The sequence below is a fragment of the Glandiceps talaboti genome, chromosome 4 (genome assembly GCF_964340395.1).
Source record: "Glandiceps talaboti chromosome 4, keGlaTala1.1, whole genome shotgun sequence".
NCBI classification, from domain to species: Eukaryota; Metazoa; Hemichordata; class Enteropneusta; family Spengelidae; genus Glandiceps; species Glandiceps talaboti.
In genome coordinates, this window is record NC_135552.1 from 27,709,352 (window position 1) to 27,735,676 (window position 26,325).

At 34.6% G+C, this 26,325-nt stretch overlaps 1 protein-coding gene across 1 annotated transcript; it reads right to left on the reverse strand.

The window, feature by feature from the left end:
• Positions 1 to 6,517: 6,517 nt before the first annotated feature.
• Positions 6,518 to 26,215, reverse strand: LOC144434507 (nostrin-like). Its single transcript, XM_078122967.1, has 14 exons — positions 26,081 to 26,215; positions 22,801 to 22,886; positions 17,504 to 17,584; positions 17,110 to 17,172; positions 16,339 to 16,420; positions 14,297 to 14,359; positions 13,697 to 13,807; positions 12,711 to 12,935; positions 12,015 to 12,243; positions 11,664 to 11,752; positions 11,161 to 11,289; positions 10,113 to 10,227; positions 9,125 to 9,226; positions 6,518 to 7,526 (listed from the first exon to the last, which is right to left on the reverse strand). Exons 1-14 carry the CDS (start codon positions 26,105 to 26,107, stop codon positions 7,420 to 7,422), a joined length of 1,509 nt encoding a protein of 502 aa, XP_077979093.1. The 5' UTR covers positions 26,108 to 26,215; the 3' UTR covers positions 6,518 to 7,419.
• Positions 26,216 to 26,325: the final 110 nt, after the last annotated feature.

Consider the following 26,325-nt stretch of genomic DNA (forward strand, 5'->3'; position numbering starts at 1 on the left):
TTGTATCATGTACTGTAGAGCTGTGTTGGTATGTACACTAGCTACAAGTCTGTTGTATCATGTACTGTAAAGCTGTGTTGGTATGTACACTACCTACAAGTCTGTTGTATCATGTACTGTAGAGCTGTGTTGGTATGTACACTACCTACAAGTCTATTGTATCATGTACTGTAAAGCTGTGTTGGTATGTACACTACCTACAAGTCTGTTGTATCATGTACTGTAGAGCTGTGTTGGTATGTACACTACCTACAAGTCTGTTGTATCATGTACTGTAGAGCTGTGTTGGTATGTACACTACCTACAAGTCTGTTGTATCATGTACTGTAAAGCTGTGTTGGTATGTACACTACCTACAAGTCTGTTGTATCATGTAATGTAGAGCTGTGTTGGTATGTACACTACCTACAAGTCTGTTGTATCATGTACTGTAGAGCTGTGTTGGTATGTACACTACCTACAAGTCTGTTGTATCATGTACTGTAGAGCTGTGTTGGTATGTACACTAGCTACAAGTCTGTTGTATCATGTACTGTAGAGCTGTGTTGGTATGTACACCACCTACAAGTCTGTTGTATCATGTACTGTAGAGCTGTGTTGGTATGTACACCACCTACAAGTCTGTTGTATCATGTACTGTAGAGCTGTGTTGGTATGTACACTACCTACAAGTCTGTTGTATCATGTACTGTAGAGCTGTGTTGGTAAGTACACTACCTACAAGTCTGTTGTATCATGTACTGTAGAGCTGTGTTGGTATGTACACTACCTACAAGTCTGTTGTATCATGTACTGTAGAGCTGTGTTGGTATGTACACTACCTACAAGTCTGTTGTATCATGTACTGTAGAGCTGTGTTGGTATGTACACTACCTACAAGTCTGTTGTATCATGTAATGTAGAGCTGTGTTGGTATGTACACTACCTACAAGTCTGTTGTATCATGTACTGTAGAGCTGTGTTGGTAAGTACACTACCTACAAGTCTGTTGTATCATGTACTGTAGAGCTGTGTTGGTATGTACACTACCTACAAGTCTGTTGTATCATGTAATGTAGAGCTGTGTTGGTATGTACACTACCTACAAGTCTGTTGTATCATGTACTGTAGAGCTGTGTTGGTATGTACACCACCTACAAGTCTGTTGTATCATGTACTGTAGAGCTGTGTTGGTATGTACACTACCTACAAGTCTGTTGTATCATGTACTGTAGAGCTGTGTTGGTATGTACACTACCTACAAGTCTGTTGTATCATGTACTGTAGAGCTGTGTTGGTATGTACACCACCTACAAGTCTGTTGTATCATGTAGCGTCATCTTGTGTTCATTCTTACAACCAAGATAACTGTTTTGTGTAAAGTGCAGTCAGTTCAACATCAGTCAAATTGAACCCGTCGTCATCCACATGCACTGTTTATGGAGAAGTCAGAAAAATAATCATAACTTGAGTCTGGTGCACTTTTTAGTGTTTTGATGTCAATCATTTTAGCTTGCACACTGACAATTATATTATATTCCTATGTTATTATTACGTATTTTAATGTTTATACTTGATTATTATTTGTCAACCATGTAGTGTTAGATTTAATATTTTGATAAAATCTTGAAAGAAATTTATCACCTATAAGCTGGGTATGAAATTCACCTAGCTACTTTGTGTATTGTCATTATTGGGTGCTAGCACAGAATGCAAAAAAGACAACAGAAATTACCTCTGTAGTGAAGAGCGCCCTCATAGTTGACCCAATTCCACTCTGTGAGATTCTTTCTGCAAACTTGAGGTCGTAGTTGCGTACATTCTGAGTATAGAGGTAATAGACACTACATGAATTTTAAGAATTTTATTTGTGTTATGACCCTTTTCAACCAAGTCCAGATTTTCTAAGAAGCTTACAAGATATGTAATGTCATTTTGAGTGTTTGCTGACAGGCAGCTATCACAAGCACTGTGTGCTGCTGACAGGCAAGACTTTCACAATGTGTATTTTTGGACAAAAAGTGCAGCAGCATGTTGTGGTGTTGACAGTGTCTGTCAGTAGACTGCAAATATTCATAGTTTTATCAAACGTACATGGTGTTCAGGTAACTGTAGGTTATTTCTATAGAATATCCCGTCCCCCATTTTGAGATAGACATTTCTTGGAACTACTTTCACCAGGGTTTTTCTTTCATATTTTAAACTTTTCAAATTTTAATTTTCTTTTATATTTCATCAGACTTTGATTATATTTAAAAATTACTATGTATGAATTTAAGCAATTGAAGTTTATTTTGAATTTGCACATTAGCATACCTAAAATATCACAGATTTTACCAAATATGATAATGAAAAATATCCAAAACCACAGATAATTAAATTATTGAACTTCAGCTCAAATATTGTGTTTCAGCAAATGCAAAATGGATGCTCTAAATAGAGAGGAAATCAGTACCAGTAAATTTGGAAGTCTTGTATGTACACAGCAAGAGAAACACAGATACTGCTAAGTGTATAATTGTGACTATTTTAGTGTTGGAAATAAAGAAATAAATACTGACTTTATCCACTTGCCTCTCACTTTCTGTGTGTTTGTCACTTTTTGACATTTAGGTCAATATAGTAGTACTGACTATCTTCAATAGTAAGAATTATTTATTGTGTTTCCTGACACAGGAACTCATCAGAGCCATTTTGAAAATGTTAAAAATGTTTTCACAAACCCCTGTCCACTGGTTACAGGTTAGATTTGCCTGTACAAATCTGAGGTGGGATACTCGCCATGCTGTGATAGCCAAAAACTTCTAAACAGTGCCCTCAATGGTCAAATTATACAATCTTTTGTTTTTCTGATAAGCCAATACTCAGTGAGAAATGGCAAAGGTAATGATGCATACAGTGCTTGAAGCATAATACTCTAAAGTTTTCACTTCAGTCTTTCTAATAAAAAAAGACAAATATGTTTTAATATGTAAAATCATTTAGAATTTATTCAGATACGTATGAAAATAGCATAAAGACATTATTATAACAGAACTTCATCATAATAATATGATAATCCATAAATTCAATTTTTAAGAAGATATTATAAATTGGAAAATATTAGCTTGGAAAAACATTAGGAGGAAAATTTGTGAAAGACAAAAAAAATAAAATTATTCTCCGTGATAATTTATAGTACTTACACAATTATATAGATATAGTGATCATAACACTGCACCACTAACATGTGATGTTAATAATTTGATATAAAAATTAATATATACTGTACAATGGTATAAAGATATGTAATAATTGTACTGTGACTAGCCCAGAAACTTGGCTATCTGACTTGACATACTGGCTTGACAGTTAGCCCAGAAACTTGGCTATCTGACTTGACATACTGGCTTGACAGTATAGCCCAGAGACATGGCTATCTGACTTGACAGTATAACCAACAGACTTGGCTATCTGACAACATACTAACTTGACAGTATAGCCCAGTGACTTGGCTATCTGACTTGACATACTGGTTTGACAGTATAGCCTAGAGACTTGGCTATCTGACTTGACATACTGGCTTGACATGTTGAAAATGACGTTGTCAAGCCAGTCTGTGGGCTGTAATGTGACCTCATTCAAGTTCAAATGTAAGGGTTATTTCATAGTTATTTGTATAACAAAACAGTCCTATGTTAGGAGTAATTCAAAACTAAAAATGACTGCCAACACTCAATGAATTGGTCTCAGAGCCTGTGTGGATGACACCATAGTCATCTTTATTTAGATTGGATAATTCTTCTTTCTGTATTTATAGTTCCACAAACTTGTCTCCCAAGAATTTCAGTAAGGGCCGACCCTATGGGTTCAGTGTTAATGCAGAAGAAAACTACTGGAGTGCTTGAGGAATACCTGCATTGTTTGACAAGAGCCAAACAAAATGACACTTACAGCATTACAAATTTAATCAAATCTTGACCAGGGCTTGAACAACAGTGGTAAGAGGCCAGTGGTTAACGTTATAACCACTCAGCTACTGACATCACTCAGTCAAATTTATCCATCACCTTGAATTCTACACTGATGTTTTTATATATGTATCATTTGTACAATACTCTTCACTTTATCCTATAATAGAGCTTAGCTGCTATATCTCGTCAAGATGATGACAACAAAAAATACCGTTATGACCATGAAAATTAGAAATTTAAATAAAACACACAACATAATTTGATCAGCTGAGAGCTTTAAACTGCAAACTGTCAGTCTTGTTCACTCTATGATAGAGGGCGCTATTGATAAGCTGAGCGCTTTGAACTGCAAACTGTCAGTCTTGTTCACTCTGTGATAGCGGGTGCTGTTGATAAGCTGAGTGCTTTCAACTGACAAACTGTGTCAGTCTTGTTCACTCTATGACAAATGGCAATGTAAATGCTCTCATAGAGCTTAGGGAGTCTGTTGTGTTCATGTTTGTGACAATGTGATAATCCTATCACCTGCAACATTACTGAATTTTTGTAAGGAAAGGAAGGATATACAGTGTAAATTCAGCTGCCATGATGGACATGCCACCCACTGTATGTAGTGTAAAACGTTATTTATAAATCATACTGTATGTGCAGCCTACAAGATATTAATACCTGGTGTATCTCTTGAATTCTCAACTGAATATTACAAAATCAGAGAAACTTACACACTTGAGAGAAAACAGTGATGTTTTTTCACATGAAAAATACTGCTACAAAGGAAATAACAAATCAAAAATTTACCTGTTGAGAAATGAGGTGAACTGATAACTATATCGCTAATATATTTTTATAATACTGTTTCAATGCTTACACTATGAATAACATTATATGCATACAAAGTTCTATAGTGATCCATAGTGACAACTACTGAGGCACACTGAGCCTGCCATGGCCTAAATATTATGAAAATCAGCAGTTTTGAAAACTATATATGTGGACCAATATATGTGGACAAAGTCATACATACGTATGACAACTATGTGGACCAATATTTGCTGATAAAGTCATACATACGTATGACAATCAAGAGTACAAAATCTACATGTCTTGAAAAAGGTTGGATTTACCTCGACCAAGTTCCATAACATTTCCATTTTCATATCACTTATCACTACCCTTTACATCCCCATTTAGCCAACTTGTGGAATCTCCTTCATTCAGGAATCAATTAGACCAAACCAAAGTTAGGAATATCGGGGTGACGAGATGACTAACATGACAACATGTACAAGGCATTGTAAACTTGAGAAAGTATATTACAAAAATTGAGATCAATTATTTTTATTTCTACATGTTATTGAGAAATGTAGTTGCATAGGTTACCAACTCCATACAGAGTCATTATCAGCAGTGGAAGAGATCTTGTGATTTTTCTCAGTACTTTTACTTTCATATGAAAGTCTACTTGAAATAAAACTACCATTACAGAGAAAAACCATTTTAGTTTTGGACTGTGACCCACCTGTAGACTGTTATTAAAATGGACCCTAATACTTTAAATAAATGATAAAATAATTGATATACATACAAATCACAATGTAAAATACCCTTGTGTTAAAAACAACAACAAAAGTTCACAAACACCAATAATCACATATCAAATTTAGTTAAAACTCAATTTACCTAAAGTGAACAAATTAATTATTACCAGTAAATTGTAAAGCATTTATGTAAGCAGAAATGAAAACAAAGAATTAAATGAACTTCCTAAATCATTGTAGGAATTTTCAAACACATAATTTGGAACTGAAAATCACTAAGCCTACTTAGGTTCAACTTAAAAATTCATCTTGAGTAATCTAGGGGGCTCTGATTCTACTATCATCACATTCAGAGGTGAATGATAATGAAATCGGAAATATGGCTGTCATTGATGGAAATATGGCTGTCTCGCCCCATCTTCCAGTCCCCCGACCCCATTCTTTTTACATAACCTTCTCACCCCATCTTCAACCCCCACCCCCATCCCAATTCTCTTTTTACATAGCCTTCTCACCCCAACCTACAACCCCTATCCTATTGTTTATGTAACCTTCTCACCCCATCCTTCAACCCCCAGCCCCACCCTGTTCTCTTTTTACCAAATCTAACAGATACTGAATTTTCCTGTGTCTATGTAAAACACTATATTTTGCAATTGCTTTGTATATTAAGTCTGGCAGTGCATCATATATTACATTTTCTTGTATGCTCTTTGCACATTTGCCCACTAATGTCTTGAGCTTCATATAAAGCATACCTTCTATCATCACTAGGTTAATGTGGAATAAATAAACTGTCTGGAAAATAGCAATAATCAGTGCATGTCAGTTTTAGCCGATATTTATAAGTACTTGGTGGACAAAAATCTGCAGAGAAAAAATTAGTATCAATGAGACAACATGTCTATATAAATTGGACGATGTAACTAAGAAGCGAAGGCACTTGCATTTCTGTATTATACCGGTATATTTTGACTTGAAATGAAACAATATTTGTGACTTTTTGAGTAACACATAACATCAAATGGTTACTGGATGTCTTTATCCAAAACAGCTGTAACCTAGAATCACCCTAACTGACTAAATGACACACATTGGAATCAGTGGCCAAGTCGATGTGACTTTTATATAAATACTGCCCTCTAGTGGCAATATAGTACTAGCAACACTTTGTGTAGATAAAGTGTGTTGTGGAAGTACGAAGATTGAAAAGTAATGCAATAATCATATATATATTATGTAAATGAAATACGTTTTGTTGGACTATTCAAACATTTAACCTTTGACTTCAGTAACAACTCCTATATTTTAACTGTGAACACAGGTTTCCAGTGAATACTCAATAAAATCCAATGAAAAGGATGTGCAGTACATCTATATTCAAATAATTCACCTTTGACCTAGGGGTCATGCACCTTGATGACTTATAACCTTTAACCTTTACAACACAACTGGTGTAGACTGTAGGCACAGAATTAGAAAGCCACAATCAATAGTAAGGCACAAACAGTAGTTTTGTTGAATTTTCACAATCTAAACAAACTTGAAACCTTGTAAATATTAACACTAGTATTACAATTGTATCAATAAATATCACTTCTGCTTTTTATACAGGTCATTCACTTTCAATGTTTCTATCTATTTATGACAAAAAACAGCATATTTAGAACATAAACGATATTTTGACCAACAAACTCATATTATACTAACTCTAGAAACTGTTTTATTTGACAAGATTGCCAATAAAATAGTGTATTTATCATTGCAGACACTCCTTATCATTTCTTACCACTCACTCATTCACTTGTAATTGTTGTAAACGACACAACAGGATTAAGTGTCCATAACAAATGAATGTGTCAGTCTAATTTAAGTTGAAATACTGAATATTATCTACGTTTTTATTCTACAGGTGTTATCTTACAATCACTGTCTGGATATGTTGATAATTATTTCATTTCCTGTACGTAGGATTCTGGGAATATTCCAGTATTTCCGCGCACTTCTCCCAACCACCAACCATCACCTTGCTTTTCATGTACGTTGATAATATCACCTGGAAATAAGAAATATATTGTGGATATCAGTCATGTAATATTTGACATCATTATAGATATTTGGCTGAAAATCGTTATGCTCTCTCTCAAAATGTATTTAGTAGCTGTGTTTTGTGCAAATGCAAATTTATAAGTGTAATTGCAATACTACAAATATTACTGTATACAAATATGAAAAGTAGTATTCTGTAATCACACTTTTTTCTAAAATTATGTAACAAAACCAATGAATAGGATATTGTATCACATTTATGCCACACTTAGTATACTTGTACTTCTGGTTTTAATGTTTACTGCACTGTATTACTAAAACCATAAAACCACAAACAACGTGAGTAAAGCCAGTCTGTTTATGTGTTGGCCATTTTATTCTCCAGTAATAAGATTAGTTCTTAGCGTTGTACTTGTTTCCATTGAGTTTCCCGTTTACTATGATTATGACCAAGGATTCTACAGAGTACACTTATACATCATATTATACACACTTGTATTTATCATGAGTTCATCATATTATACACACCTGCATCTATCATGAGTTCATATTATACACACCTGTATTTATATGAGTTCATCATATTATACACACCTGTATTTATCATGAGTTCATCATATTATACACACCTGCATCTATCATGAGTTCATATTATACACACCTGTATTTATCATGAGTTCATATTATACACACCTGTATTTATCATGAGTTCATATTATACACACCTGTATTTATCATGAGTTCATATCATACACACCTGTATTTATCATGAGTTCATCATATTATACACACCTGTACTTATGAGTTCATCATATTATACACACCTGTATTTATCATGAGTTCATATTATACACACTTGTATTTATCATGAGTTCATCATATTATACACACTTGTATTTATCATGAGTTCATCATATTATACACACCTGTATTTATCATGAGTTCATATTATACACACCTGTATTTATCATGAGTTCATCATATTATACACACTTGTATTTATCATGAGTTCATCATATTATACACACCTGTATTTATCATGAGTTCATATTATACACACCTGTATTTATCATGAGTTCATCATATTATACACACTTGTATTTATCATGAGTTCATCATATTATACACACCTGTATTTATCATGAGTTCATCATATTATACACACCTGTATTTATCATGAGTTCATATTATACACACCTGTATCTATCATGAGTTCATATCATACACACCTGTATTTATCATGAGTTCATCATATTATACACACCTGTATTTATCATGAGTACATCATATTATACACACCTGCATTTATCATGAGTTCATCATATTATACACACCTGTATTTATCATGAGTTCATCATATTATACACACCTGTATTTATCATGAGTTCATATTATACACACCTGTATTTATCATGAGTTCATCATATTATACACACCTGTATTTATCATGAGTTCATCATATTATACACACCTGTATTTATCATGAGTACATCATATTATACACACCTGTATTTATCATGAGTTCATATTATACACACCTGTATTTATCATGAGTTCATATTATACACACCTGTGTTTATCATGAGTTCATCATATTATACACACCTGTATTTATCATGAGTTCATCCTTCTGAGTCGGTACAAAGTCATACAAAGCTTTACATCGACATACAACTTCACTAGGAAAGTCAGGGTCAAAGTCATCATCTGACATAAGATAGAAATGTACATGAATTATCTTTACATGTAAACACATTAATCAGGTTGGTAAAACAGTAATACTACATTCTTGTATCACTAACATGGGTTCTTTTTACTTATGAGTAACGTTTCCCCTGTTCATGTCGACAGACTTTGTCAAACTATCAGTTTGCTGGCTTTACCACTAGGTGGCGTAGTAAACAATTAGAATCCTTGTTCATGGTACAAGTACGTATGTACCGGTATTACTGTAAATGAATTACATAGTGAAAGCAACACACAAAACAAAATAATTAGTAACTCAAAGTGAATTGCTAGGCACTATCGTCATGGAAACACAATCATTATAATTACAAATTATGTCTTGTTTTCACATGTACAGTTTCAAGTATTGTACCATAATGCTAATGTTAGTTGATTGATTTCTTCATACTTGACGTCTATAACAGTGTTCTATAGTTGATTTTCCACTTCCAAGAGATGTATAGTGCAAGACAACATCAATTATGTTGTTAACTTTAGGCTTGTTTTGTCCTCATTACATTTGAAATAATATTTTTCATTGTGAAATGATGGAAAGACATGTTTACCTCTTTAATTTGAGTGATTTTTTAAAAGAGACCAAACTCCATAAATGACAGTAAACCTAGGGTAAAGTCAGGTGACAACATCCCCTGAGTAGCGAGTGTAACCCACCCCAATCTCCTACTCCCCCACCCCCTCACACTTTCACAATACATGATATAACATGGGGAGATGCACGATACATCTTGGAACTATTAGTATTGTAAGTTATGAGTACCTAAGACAAACCTTGTTAGTGTTATACATGTCTTAACAAAGACTATTAGTAATTCTAAGCTACGAGTACCTATTCCATTTGGATTATTACCATAGTACGCTCCATCAGCTGGGGGTCTGGACATATCACCACCACCTTGTGCCCCTCCAACAGCTCCTCCCCCTCCACCGGTGATTGGGATATTTAGTACACTCTGCTGAAGACCCTGTCAGGTAAGATGAATTGATGTAGAGGTTTATAGGGTGATGAGAGTAAACACCAAGTACAATGTGAATATATGACAGGTCTTTCACTGAAGAGCTTGGCGGTCAAAATTTAAAGAACTTTATCAAAGAACTAACTGTCTGGATAAAATTTTGTTTCAATGATATTTGTTTTGTCTGTTGTTCTACTAACTGTAGTGTTGTAATTCATCAGACAATATTTAAGCAATAAACCAACCCTGGGGATGGTTTAACAAGAGGTTTTGACCAGTGAACGAAATAAATTAACTTGCTATCATTCATACATATATTGAGTTCACTGAATTCAAAACCAACTGGTATACCAGCCTCAGGGGTGGTTTATCGCTATCATATCATACCAGTATCTATATCTATATTATATCTGGAAAAAAGCGAAAACAGACTCAGCAGACGACAAAGTTAACTATACAAGTAGTATTGGTAAACATCACAACTTGGATGCGTGCCAACTGTACATATATCACTGTTTTAGTTTTAGAACAGTTAGTTTGATGTCTAGACCAGTCAGATCCCTCGATTTGCACCATAACGTTTTCTATATATACTCTTCAGCAACTGACTACAAATTTGTGCATTGATTGGTATGAGTGTCTTTCTAATACTCCACAATGGATTAATTAAATCTAAAGTAGTTGACATTGTATAATGACATAGTTGAGTTCAGCTAGCTGTATTGTGGATTCTGTAGTCAATCAATAACCAATATTTTTCATAAATAAACTGGAATCACCTGACATGACATAAAAATTGAAACTTCTCACGCTAGAAAAAACTATTAAGTTCAATATTTTATGTTAGTTGCACCAGTTTGCTATTGGAGACCATTTTCTTACTATACATTCAGCTATAGAGATAACACTATTAGCAATGATTGATTGACTGACGTTACTTACAGATTTATCTTTTTGACTTGTAATATACATGCTAAGTTTATGTTCTGGTTTGGCTTTCCTTTCCATTACAGCTATAGTACATTGTAGTTTATATTGACAGGCTGATAGTGTCTCTACCATTGCATCAGCCTGGGGAGAAACAAGACACATACAATGTTTAGAGGTTGTAGTAGACCAGTGAGGTGAATGTTTAGGGGGTTATTGGAGACCAGTGAGGTGAATGTTTAGGGGGTTACAGGAAACCAGTGAGGTGAATGTTTAGGGGGTTACAGGAAACCAGTGAGGTGAATGTTCATAGACACTGGGTTCATACTTAGTAATGAGTTTCTACTCACAGTCAAACATTTCTTGGAAGCAAGTTATACACCCTGATGATGCTGATGAGATGTCAGTGAACATTTGGGACTTGCTTCCAAGAAAGTTGTCGACTCTGCGAGTAGAAATTCACTACTAAATGTTACAAAACATTTTGAAAAAGATATATTTAGAACTGAACCACTCACTTGGCGTATTTGTAGAATGGTATCATCCATACCAACATTACTGGTATACTGTGGATTATCGGAGTAGACACCGGTAAGACGTTGTAAACCTATGACAGTCGAGACACAACAATAATCATTCAAATTACAACAATAAAGACCACAATTGACAGTGATTTTATTGAAACTCAAGAACAGGTAACAATGATGAATCAAGAAATTCTTAATTTCAAGTTCAACACTGTCTAACACTCTGGTAGTAGCTGAAAAGAAAAACATCTTTCACTGAAAAGTAAGTATACTGTTTATCACTCTCGTAATCTCTGTAAAAATATGTCTTTCAAAAGTAAGTACTCATTTACTATACTCTACCTTCTTTGCCCTTGACTTCTTTATCTATCATTTGTCCAAGCAGACAGATTTTAGTTTGTATAGATGCACGCCTCCTGTTTGGCTTCATGCTATTGTTCAAGTCTTCTTCATAGCAGTCCATCAACATCTGTCCGGATACCACTGACCCTGTTCCCTTCTCTGCCGTCACAGCCCGGATATCTGATGGTACATCCATCCTTGATATTGCTGTACCCATACTTGTACATGCCTGATATGCAATGTTTTACATATTTGATTAGCAAATGTGATAAGTTCACTATAATTTGAAAGCCCATTTTGTACAATATTGTCTTCTATATCGATACAGTTGCAACATTGCATGTATCTCACTTTTTTAAGTAAGTCCCAAAACAAAGTTCAACTTGGTTTCAATACTTTTATAATAAATTATATACTGTTTTTGTTTGATATGGGAAAACTAGTCCATGCAGTACAAGCCCTTTAGTTGAGATTCCCACCAATATTTTGACCACACATTTAGAAAAGTGTTTTCTATGACATGTTTCCCCTCCTCAGTCATTCATTCAGCTATCAATGTATATAAATATAAATTCAATGATGTAATATTTAAAATGACAAGTGAATGTCTAATAATGTGTCATTTAAAGTTTTTCTACAGATGATAACATCCTTCTGAACTCCTCAATAATCCCCTTTTCTCAAATTCTCACTCACTTCTGTTAGTTTTGGTCCGATGTGTGCCATAAGTGAATTGTATTTATTCAACATTTCTTGTAAGCTCTTTAGTTTTGTTTCTTCCAGAGATTGCATCTGTGTGGCGTACTGTCTCATGTTCTTCTCAAAGTCGTGTCTTGCCCGTTCAGCAGACACTGTTATATCCATGTACTCTTGACTAGCCTTGGAGGATACTTCTTCTGCCTTCTGAGATTTAGTTTGTAACTGTAAACAAAATATTGAACATTTTGAGACATATTAACGGGGAACACCACTCCAGGAAATGGACATTATCATAAATTATGGGTTCAGTGGAGAGAAATTTCATGATTTTATATCACCTACAATTAATTGATTTCTGAGAACATCAAGTTGATCTTGTGCCCTTATACTATATAGGGTATTTTTGGATTGAAATGTGTGCTTAAACATTTCAGAAACCAATTTATTTGTGTGTGAAAAAAAAACCTTCCAATATACAGATGATTTCATGAATACACTGTCCACAATGATTTGAAAACTACTTTGCTGTTTTAACCTGCTATTATTCAATATAATCAAATTGTCATACTACTACTAGAAATAAAACATTTTTGGTACAGACCTGAAATCCAAAATCTAATATCATTACAAGACTACAAAATGCAAATATTTGTCAGCATTAATCTACCACCACAAGATAAGAACTATAGGCAGGTGAAAGAACAATTTAAGAGTGAAAGGTTTACAATAAAAAGTGTTTTTTTCTACATTTTTCACAAGAATACAGAACTAAAAAATAGTTGCAGCTACTATGCCTTCAACGCATACCCTGAATATAAATAACTATCTACAAAATTCAAATAGCCATTAGTCTTCCTCAAAATCTGACCTCTTGACCTATGTTTCCATGACAACAGACATGTATTTGCATACACTCATGTACAACATGATGATTGTGACTAAAATAGTTCCTAGGTGATGTGAAATAGATATTGATATCTTACTTTAGCCATGTCTTTATCAGAAAGTGTCTTCTTGCCTCCTGATTGATATTTTTCTACTTGGTCATTCAACAACTCAGCTTCCTTAACCTTACTGTGACTATTCTTCTTAGCCTAAAAACATGACATAATAAGTCAAAACAGTTTCATTAAAACATTTTCAGTACACATTTCCAATGTGTATTATCTCAATTCTTGGTTTTAAACATACTAAAATGATGGGAAAGGACAGACAAAAAGAGTCTGTAGACTGTAAGGTATGTTGTGTCATTCCACCCTTATTGGCCATCTTTGTTAGCGTGCAAGGCTAATGGATACAGGTTCCCCAATATGACATCTCTTGCAGACTAGTCAAGATATTACAAGATATTTTGAACAACAGTATATCAACAAACTTACTTGATGCTAACTAGATGTACTTGATGTGTTCAATGAAATCTACATACTTTGTCAGAATTCTATTGGCTGATACTCAAGCCTTATTATTTGTATTTGATCAATTTGACCCAAGTTTATCCAATGGTAAAGATTACAGCATAACATAACTGGTCAACTTACAGAAATTCAGAGCGGGTTCATTGTATACACAAGATACATACTTACCTTCATGTGTTCTTGTTTCTTTTCATGTAAAATTTTGCCAGACTTTTCTACACAGGATTCAATCTGAAGTAGAACAGAAAATAAAATTAAAATATTGCACGTCAATTGTAAAACTTAATAAAGTACCTTCCTACATAGTCATATCACTGAACCATCATTACCCCTTACACTGACCTATATTGGCACAATGGCCATGCATAACTCCCTCAAATCTCACGATGGCCATGCATAACTCCCTCAAATCTCACGATGGCCATGCATAACTCAAATCTCACAATGGCCATGCATAACTCTCTCAAATCTCACGATGGCCATGCATAACTCCCTCAAATCTCACGATGGCCATGCATAACTCAAATCTCACAATGGCCATGCATAACTCCCTCAAATCTCACAATGGCCATGCATAACTCCCTCAAATCTCACGATGGCCATGCATAACTCCCTCAAATCTCACGATGGCCATGCATAACTCAAATCTCACAATGGCCATGCATAACTCTCTCAAATCTCACGATGGGAGGACATCTATCCTACTAAGTCCCCAACTATACGACTGCGTTGACTGGCACACTGTGGTGGTTCAAATCTTGCCCAAAGAAAGTAACCGTTCAGAAAGAAATGGCAGTGGTGAGGTGAACAGGCAACAAGCAGATTATAAACCAAGCCTTCAACTCTAACCATTCAACCACCATGACCCAAAACTCTACACACAAACACATGCAGCATCAGATCAAGTGTATGGTATACTATCACATCTACATGTATCTGCAAAACAGACAATAAATCTCCTTCCTAGGTTGTTTGCTTCATTACAGACAAACTATAAATGATAACAAGCCATTGAGAATGACATAGTCCCCGCTATGATTGGGTTTTAAGGAATTAGCACTACTCTGATCACGCAACAACACTTGTGAACCTAAATCAAACAGACTTAGATATGTTGTGTCTGCTTGTCGGACATGGAACATGCCTACAACAATAAAGGATTGGTCGGGTATGGGGGATCATATCAATATGAAAATGGATATGCAAATGTATGTCATAGAACACTGTCCTAATACCAACTCTGAATGAGATCTGTTCAAGCATGTCTGAGTTGGCTTTGGACATGGAAAATTCACAAACAAAATGGCTGCCAGGCAGCCATATTGGATCGTATCATGATGAAAATGGATATGCACATGTATGTCATAGAACACTGTCCTAATACCAACTTCGAATGAGATCTGTTCAAGCATGTCTGAGTTATGGCTTTGGACATGGAAAATTTGCAAACAAAATGGCTGCCAGGCAGCCATATTGGATCGTATCACAATGAAAATGGATATGCACATGTATGTCATAGAACACTGTCTTAATACCAACTTTGAATGAGATCTGTTTAAGCATGTCTGAGTTATGGCTTTGGACATGGGAAATTTGCAAACAAAATGGCTGCCAGGCAGCCATATTGGATCGTATCACAATGAAAATGGATATGAACATGTATGTCATAGAACACTGTCCTAATACTAACTTTGAATGAGATCTGTTCAAGCATGTCTAAGTTATGGCTTTGGACATGAAAATTCACAAACAAAATGGCTGCCAGGTGGCCATATTGGATCGTATCATGACAACAATGAATATGCACATATATGCCATAGAACACTGTCCTAATACCAACTCTGAATGAGATCTGTGTGAGCATGTCTGAGTTATGGCTTTAGACAGGGAAAATTCGCAAACAAAATGGCTGCTAGGCGGCCATATTGGATCGTATCATAAAACAAATTGACGTGCATATGTATGCCATAGCATGTTGCCCCTGTACCAAGTTTGAAAAAAATCGGTACAGGCATCTCCAAGAAACGGCTGCGGACGGACGGACGGACGGACACACGGACGCACGGACGCACGGACGGACAGACGGAACCCAATCCATAAGTCCCCGTTCCGGACTTCGTCCGCGGGGACTAACAAGTTATACTAATTTAGAGACATTTAGTAACAAAATTGGCGAAACTAAATTCTGAAGAGATTTAATATATACTTACTTCTTTCTTGGATTTATTTTGTTCTTCATTAGCAACTTTCATTTGTTTGTAAATTTCGTCCTTCAGTGACTGTCCAAGAGTACTGTGTGTAGGGTAGCATAGGTAGATTATATGGTTAAAAAAACTACATCATTGCAAATGTTCAACATAATATGTCTGAGGAGGACATTATTTAGCTATTACCGGTATATGTATGCAAGTCTTTATCTCAGATAATGTCACATTTACTATCAATGTCATGTAAAGTCAAAGCAAAAAATTTAACTCGTTTGGTGAAATGGAAACGTTATATATTGTGTAACAATGTTTTTGATTTATACTCATTGCTTATCAATTCTACTTTTCTCATTTCCTGTTTTTTTTTATGATACATAACATTATGTTATTATTGTATTGACATGATATAATAATTTTTTTTTTTTAAAGGTTACACTCTTCAAACAATCCTGTTTGCTTTGAACAAATTAAGAGAATTTATTATACAGTAGAGTATTGTTATACTTTAGCTTATCTAATGGATTGAAACTTAAATAACATGGACTTCTGCTAAAGATAGTTTTTGCACAACAAATATTTACATATTAATAATGTACTCTGATAGTATTATTAGGAATAAATTTTGAATGAAAAATGACAATAAATGGTACATGGGTAGAAAAATGTGAGATAAAATTTGACTGAATGTGATAAATAGATGACCCCCCCCCCCCCCCCCCATATCCCCAGTCATGATGCGATAATAATAAAAACAAAAGAAATCTCAGAACTGACCTGTGGAGTTGAGCTTCAGTGTCAAAATGTGATGCAACTGAGGTCCACGCTGAACACAAAGATCTGCAGGAGTGTAGAAATCAACAGAAATTTGATTTTTTTTTTTTTAATCTAATAAAATTCTGATTCTATGAATCCACTATTTCTGTGATTAAATAACACTATAAATATACCTGAATTTCATTACATTTCCCATGATATGCTGTGCATATTTCTATTAGTATTAGGAGAAAATACTGACTGACTGACTGACTGACTGACTGACTGACTGACTGACTGACTGACTGACTGACTGACTGACTGATTGATTGTTGATTGATTTGATCAATTGATTGATTGTTGATTGATTTGATCAATTGATTGATTAAACATTTCAATAGTTTAGGATACTTACCCAAGACAAAAATTTGTTTGTTTGGTAGCTCTTTGTGATAATTTGGCTAGACTTTTGCCAAATGCAAGTTCCATATCAGCTCTGTAAAGATAAAAATAGTGGTATGACATGGTAATAAATGATTTGACAAGTGCTGGGACAGTTGCACTTTGATTACAAGACTTAACTGACTATACAAGCTACAAAACAAATGACAAATGACAATACATGAAATGAGTCTAGTCATCAGTTTTAATCAGATTTTAACACCTGTCATTACATTGAGACGACTGTAATGTGTACATTTATATACACTTCCTTTTTGTGATATTTTTATCTGAACTATAGTATTATAAATAGCTATGACATCATGCAAACTATAAATGAGAATTATCTCTGTATCTGAAGACCTGAACTCTAATATTAAAATAAGCATCTTTACAAAGAACAAAATAGTTTATCAAACTGACAATTGTTTTTAGTTTCTATTTAAAGTGGCCATATGGATGAGGATTAGATATTTATTTTGGAAAATCAATGTGAAAAAACATATGCCAAGTCCTTGTTTGTAACTCAATAAACTGCAAAAGATTAATAAAATGTGTAAAATGTTTGTTGTTTTATATGTACAATAACAAACCTTTTTACACATTTTTTAGTGTTTTGCAGTGAAGTTGAGTTACAAACACTGACTTGGTCTGTGTTGTTTCACATTGATTTTTCAAGTAGGAAGCCATAATAAAATTCACATAAATACTCAATCCTCATCCACATGGCCACTTTAAATATGACATATACATTCCTATACATTAACTGATAGACATGTACAAGGATGGTAGCAATATATCTGATCTAGTTTGCATTGTTTAACACAGTAATTCTGTCTTACTCTTGTCATTATGTACATATTCACTCTACTAAGCACACTGACTATACTGTAATGGTGATTCCATGTACTATCAATACAATATAAAGAATTGTCTATGTAGGGTAGGTGATACAGAAGCCACAATTTATTGCCAAGTATTTTGATCCAGTTCAAAGTTTAAATTCATTTGTACAGTGGTGTTATCACACATTTCTATTTGTGTAGGAAGGAGATATAGACAGATACTGTGTCTACAAGAGATTTGGCACCCTCGGCAGGTAAATCTAACAATACATTTGGAACAATCTATAGTACCGGGGTATGGTTCTTCATGATCGTATAAAAGACTGCTCCTTTGTTATAGACCTTTCAACCTTAATCACATGGTTGTACAATAATGCTAACAATGTCAGGGAAATCTGGTAACATTTGGACATTTCCCAAAGTACTAGGTCAGTCTAACAATCTATCAGCTGGGGTCATGGGTCATGACCTAGGTCATTCTGATTGTAATGACTGCTTCTATTTGATTGTACATTCTCTTATCTAAAACTGAATAGCTTTTTGAAAAAAATACAGTATGTTAAAAACAAAAGAGGGGAAAGCCAGGTAAAATTTGACACTGTCCCAGAGTTATGTTTGAGATTAACTTTGGTGGGGAAATCCCCCCAAAAAGTCTGGTATAAAACTCGGGTAGATATGTTACCAATCTGATTAAAATCCGATGTAGATGTCGGCTAATCGTTCATTGCTATTTTACCTTCGTTATTTTGCCATAATTGACATTCTTGGTAACTACATTTTTTGTACATGTTAACATTTTTTAGCCTGATCGCCTCAGGAGGCGATCGGACTAAAAAATGTAAACATGTACCAAGAAGGTCAATTCAGGCAAAATAACGAAGGTGAAATAGCAATGACCGATTAGCTGACATCTACGTCGGATTTTAATCAGATTGATATGTTACCTACTTAACTTGGTATTTTACAGTGACACTGATTATAATCATAATAGGCTGAAAATAATTATAATCCCCCCCCCCCAAAAAAAAAATAAAAAAAAAATGGTAAACTCAATCTACTTTAACTTGATATAATTCTACAGTGACACTGATTATAATCATAATAGACTGATAATGACATCACTGGTATAATAAAACTATTTTATTTCAAGAGTAGACGTTCAAGGGGCTCTGGTTTCAAAAAGTTCTACTTTATATCAGAGTCCAAATTTTTTGGTTTTAATTTCAGAACAAATCCAAAATTTAGTATTCATTTCCAACACATTTGTGACTTTTCATTAAGTCATTTTTTTCTGACTGACAAAGCCAGTATTATCTCGAACAATTTGCTAACGTTTACATGTAAACATTTTCCACAGAACACTGAAGTAATTATAAAAACTTCAGAAGAACAGCCTTTATATAGAATTACACATAATTTCCTGCACAACCTTGACAATCAGTATATGCACACTTCTAGTCTATATCCTGTCACAACTATTTTAAACATTAACTTAATACAATTGTCAACATTTAGTAAAGTTTCCTCATAACTTTCATGTTACTAAGTCTTCACACAGTAGTTGTTTTTATCGAATAAGTAGATGGACCCACATGACATGAAATCCTTACACAGTAGTTGCCTTATATTATAGACTCTCTCACCAGCCCTTGGGAGCATCGCTATTAGCTGTTTTGTATGTACCAACATCTGCCGAATAATTGTACTAGAATATCCTTGTACTGTGGGCCCTCATCAACTACATAGGGCTAATCATTTGTTGACATGTTACTGCAACTCTGTGTTATTGCGACCCCCCAGAAACACATCAACACATGATAAGCCCCATGTAGTCAATGAGGGCCCACAGTACTGCGTAGATATCGTACATACAAAACAGCCCTTTTAGTGATGCCATGCTCCGAGCACTGTGAGAGAGTCTACCTTTCTTAGTACATGACACCAATATGTCAGTGTAAAGTGTGATATGATAGTGAGAGAGATAAAGCTTTATCATAGCAAACAATTCAAATACTGAACACCTTATCAGGAAGAAGTATAAATAATATATCATGGGCTAATTTTACAAAATTGACAACTTTATAACTGTTTTAGTTTGGATGACCAAGCCAGGAGTCATCAACACAAATTGATAACTTAATGATTCTTGACACTTTGAGTTTGGTTGACCAAGCTTGGGACTCATCAAGATTATCTTGTCACAAATTGATAACTTATATTAATGATTCTTGACACTTTGAGTTTACTTGACCGAGCTAGGGAGTCGGGATAAGGGTTATGATGCAATTTCCAATATAAAAATAAATTACCAATGAATTGGAAAAAATTATATCCCGCTTGCCTGTGTGATTTTTATCCATGATGAGGTTATATACATGTAATCTAGTTCATTGCTGTGTTGAATACTTGAGAAGTATTAAATTCAGAAACACAAACACTGATTTGTAGTCATTTCTTATTTGATGTACAACAATTTACACATAACTATGAAATTTGTCATTCTGATAAGGATCGTCGACCAAAACAGATCGAAAGCTGAATGCTACAAAACTTTGAACTGCTTGTGTGTAATAACCTGTGTCAGTCAATTTACTCAATTGTATCCTTCCTTCAACACATTAAACTTTCACTGCAGATATCTATAAATTTAGACCTTCCATTAGCCCAGACTTGGTTCTCCATGGCTTTACATACTGATAGCCAAGTCTGTGGGCAAACTGGCCATCAGTATGATCAAGCATGACAGCAGAGTTACAAAAGACTTCACAATGCCAAAGACAACATGTAACACACACATCAGACTTTTACTTGCTTGAATGTACAATTCATTACAGAATGCTCCATATCATACTTGCACTATCTGGTCAAAGGTCAATGACTTCAAACAAGTCAGGTGGGAGCTATGTGTCACGACACAACTGTTACAATATTCAGAGACATGAAGACATATCTATTCCTGGCTTTTACCAACTGATGCTGACAGACTGTTCACAAAAGACATGAAGAGTTCAGGACAAAGGTCAATAATATATGGGATGATATTCAGACAAGATAAAAGGTCAAAGGTCAAGGATACGGGGATGAGGTTCAGTAGAACAAAAGGTCGAGAGTCAAGGATATGATATGTTTTAATAAGGCATTTAATTCATTTTAAGGACACTAGAAAACTACAGATATTGTTTATGTATCACTGATTTGTTGGTATGTGTGATATTTACATGACATGACATGGGGTGAAAAAATGTGGCAGGTTTGTGCAATTATGCAATATGGAGACCTGCAAAGCAACAACATTCACATGACTGTGATGAAGCAATGACATTCACATGACTGTGATGAAGCAATGACATTCACATGACCGTGATGAAGCAACGACATTCACATGACTGTGATGAACCTACAACATTCACATGACAGTGATGAAGCAACAACATTCACATGACTGTGATGAACCTACAACATTCACATGGCAGTGATGAAGCAACGACATTCACATGACTGTGATAAAGCAACAACATTCACATGACTGTGATGAACCTACAACATTCACATGACAGTGATGAAGCAACGACATTCACATGACTGTGATGAACCTACAACATACAGGATTGAGTCATGAAAACACAGTCATTCAGGTGACATAGGATATCTTCCCTACGGCCAAAGTCTAAAAACCATTGTAAATTTAATCTGTCTACTGTACTTAATATTGCTACTTGTTTTACTATTGTGCTACTTCCTGGAGCAAACCAGTTATCAACTCGTCAGTATTGGTTATATTTTCTCTATACAAATAATGGTGCAGTCCACAATTATATTTGTTATTTTGCTGAAGGACTAATTCTACATACATTACATAGGTACAATTCAACATTGTTACCATATGGTAATATATGCTAGATGGCAAAAGGTTCTTTTTAATTGCTCTGATTTCTCACATGACGCAACCTACTGTTCCTGTAGGAATTCAATTTGTGTTCACTGGATAAAATAGCTCATAGTTATGTTTATTATGTTTGTGTGCACCAAGTTAGAGAGAAAGTAGGAGTAACCATGGTAACCACCTGACTGTTTTTGCATTAACAGACACTTCATCAACATTACTGACCAAAAAAAAATGTTACAATCACAAAAAGAAGGTGATGCAAAATCAAAACTAAATCTTTGACTGAAAATCAAATTAGTGAAAGTCCAATTGAGAAAGCATCCTTCAATGTGAAATCTTGTTGAACCATTTACACTTAGCGAATCTTCAATGAGTACAAGGGAGGGTTATAAACACACCTTATCTGTAGATGTAGCATCATACTAGTTGCCATTACTCATACTCATATGGTTATCTGTTTATACTCTTTCAGAGTCCAGGGTTCATGGTTTTGACATGGAAAAGAGATTAGCTATTTTTACCCTGAATTTCTTTACTTACCTTTCTTGGATAATGGAGGCAACTTCTTTACAGAAATCATGGCCTTGTTTCATGTGACGCTTCAGTTCCTCATATCCATGGTAAGCCTACAAAGTAAAATACACCAATGGCATATTATTAGTATTAAGACCACATAGCTCATACTGATTTACTAATTATCAAATGGTTGGTTGGTTGGTTGGTTGGTTGGTTGGTTGGTTGGTTGGTTGGTTGGTTGGTTGGCTGGCTTGTTGGTTTTAAAAAGAGACGTGTATGTAAATTCTCTATGGAAATTTTCACACATTTCATTTCACATGTTGCACTGAGAAAGATATGTTCATACACTAGTAATGCAAAGAGTACTTTGTAGTTCTGTGTTTGATAATTGTAATATTCAATTTCATATTTTTCTTAAGCTATCCATGGCTTCAAATCTCAAGATCTCTCTTCACCCCTAATTTTAGACTGTCGACAGTCTACCCTAATTTCTACACATTACATGCAATGACTTGATATATGTAAACCAAAGCAAACATAGAGATGGGTTCATTTGTTGAGGAAAGACTAGAAGTCAATCCCTTACATATGAGATATAAACATTTGGAAACATTATTTGTCAGTTTACTTTGTTTTATACTTTGGCATGGTTTTCTCACTATATCTAACCTTAGAACCTCATCTGTGTAATAAGTTCCACTATGAATAAAGGAATCCATTGTGGGACTCAGTGCACAGCTTAGGTCTTGTTAAAGTTAGTCATAATCCCTTGATATAATTGTAAACTAGACTCAATCAATCACTAATGACATTTTAATTAATGCTCACAGGTGTGAGTATTGTCACCATGAAAGAATTTTTAAGGATATTACTGTCAACCAAACTGTTACTCTGCAGCAACAAACAAACAAACAAACTGAAGTATTGTACAGTGTTCCACAAGTAGCATATTATTTGAGTCATGAGAACAGAAAAAATTAATTACTTTTGCTCATTAGAAACAAACAACATACATATTCTGCTCAATTCTACTATTTCCTGTAAATAACATATCTATCACTTTAGTACAAGGAAACTTATATGTTATCAACATCAGAGTTTGATCACGACTTTCCAGACACATAGCTATAAATTATAGTGAGTATCATTTGTTATTAACGGTACCTACATTCCATGTCCTTCACCTATTTCACACACTAATATCATTGTAGCCAACAACATGACAAGTTTCACTGTAGTTTCATATCTCTATGATTAAACCATAGACAGTGGAGGGTCTCCCCTCCACTGTCTATTATTAAACCCATGGTCAAACTTGTCAACGATAAGATGCTAGGTTACACATCATTGTAATATCTAAGGTATTCTTTGACAAGAATGTAAAACAGTGCACAAGAGATAGATACTCATTGTATCCTAGCTCTGGATTTATGCGCTGTGGGGTTTTGACACATCTTCTCCCACTATGGATTGTTGAAACCCCAGAGCGTATAAATCAAGAGCTAATTGTATCCAAGCTAAGGAGCTACGTTTCATGTCAAGTTTGGGATAAGAGTGGGGTTCAACATGTGTCACCATGAACAACAAGTAGGCAAAGAATAAACAGTTACAATCCTTATATTAGGCTATGTTAAGTGGTTCACTCCTAAATATTCATCAAGCCAATCAATTATCAGACACTGTGTAAACTAAATTCTTATATAGTTTCCCCTTTTTGTAACTAGGTTTCAAATAGTCTGTAACTTAAGGTACACCGTGATGGGCGCCCTCACACATCGGCCAACCCCTCCCACGGAGGAGGGCGGAGAGGGCAGAATGTCACGATGGATCTCTTAAATTTTAAATTGTCAATGAACTTTGAGATTCTTTTAGTATGTTTTCAACTAGTAGTTTTTATCGCTTTTGTAGTGTTTCAGCGCCTATGAACTTTTAGGATATATGGCGCTTTACAAGTATTATTATTATTATTATTATTATCATTATTATCTTACAGTCTAGATTTCAAACACGTTTAGAAATACACAAGTTTGTATAAAAACTCAACAAACACAGTTACAATATAAATAGGATGATTCATGTCAATAAACTGACAATTGATAACAGTGGTCACTATATAATCTTAAAGCACCCCACAAAAGTAAATATAAAACTACTTCTCATAATTATAATACATGGGAACACAACAACTGTAATACGTTTAAAACTAATAACTCCTGTTCATTTATATTTGCTCTTTGGACTCTCACATTTCCCTAAATAAATAGAGTGATATCACTGGGGCTCACTCCTCATATTAAAAATATATAACACTAAGACTGTAACAAAAAAATTAAAATTTATGTGTGAATTCTAACAATTGTTTTGGGATTATTTGGAGCAAAATTCTGACATTATATTGACAAGTAGTTATCTATTATTTTCAATAAAACTTTAGTGTTATATTAATAGACTCCACCTTCTAAGTAAACAATGAAATACAGTTATATAAATGCATATACATTGTGTACAGTTATATGTGTTGACAATGTGAAGTGTAACAATGCAGGTGATAATGGCTAACACATATGTGTTTGACTAAAACAAAGAATTGTCCTGTGCTATTTCCTGACATCAGGTGTAATCTCAGACTGTGGAAGTATCACCCACCATTTGATAGCTCTATGAGTTACAAAGTGACATCTCGTATCTGTACTAAGGTTATTTAGTGGGGAGGAAGAAAATGTACATTCCGACCAAATGAAGTAATGACGAATAAATATCAACATAGCTTGCAGTAAATGATTAATTCCTATGGAAACATAATAATATCTGATGTATGGAATATATACGTTTTTCATAAGTAAAGTTCAGCAACTATTAGAACTTTGCCGAATCACACTCAGATAGTAAAGAAAATTATAGGTTTACGATGTAATATGTATGCAATTTGTTAAAACATTATTGGTGTCATAACACGTCCATAAAATTCAAATTGTGTCAAATGGTCTCTGAAGTAAACTGCTAGCGATTTACGACGATTTCGTGTAAGCGGTAAGAACAATACGTTTGACCTCATTAGGAATTATTTTGACGGCACGATTCTGCATTACACACGACATGACAGTAACGCTATGGTGAATCCATGCATAACGTTACTGGTTCTCGTTGTAGTTTAGACAGTTGTAAATCATTTATGAACTTGCAACTATCTCATGCAGCCTTTCAGGATCGTGACACAGACCAAAATAATGAAAGATCATAAAGGTTCGCAAAGCAAACACGTGTATAAATGTATGTGTGTATAAAGAGACGATGTGCTACTTACGAAAAATGACTCCCGGAATTCTGTCATGTTGGGAGACGTATATACGTTTCCTTCTTCAAAACATAAAGTTTATGAACGGGCAAGTCACGATCGTTCAGCCTGGGAAGTTGTACAGCGCCACCAGTTGCACAGTCGCGGAACTTGAGCTGAACTTTAACCCCTCATGTAGCAAACATGCAATATAGACGTATTTAAAAATCGTCATACGAATTTCACAGTATTTTATTATTTTTATGTTTCTTTTC

What these genes read in the sequence shown, in the direction of transcription:
- LOC144434507 (XM_078122967.1), bottom strand. Translation starts at nt 26,107, where the DNA reads ATGACAGAATTCCGGGAGTCATTTTTC. An exon ending in CCATTCTACAAATACGCCAA is followed by an intron (nt 11,290 to 11,663) that starts GTGAGTGGTTCA and finishes GTTTCTCCCCAG; the next exon opens with GCTGATGCAATGGTAGAGAC. An exon ending in AGCTGATGGAGCGTACTATG is followed by an intron (nt 9,227 to 10,112) that starts GTAATAATCCAA and finishes ATCTTATGTCAG; the next exon opens with ATGATGACTTTGACCCTGAC.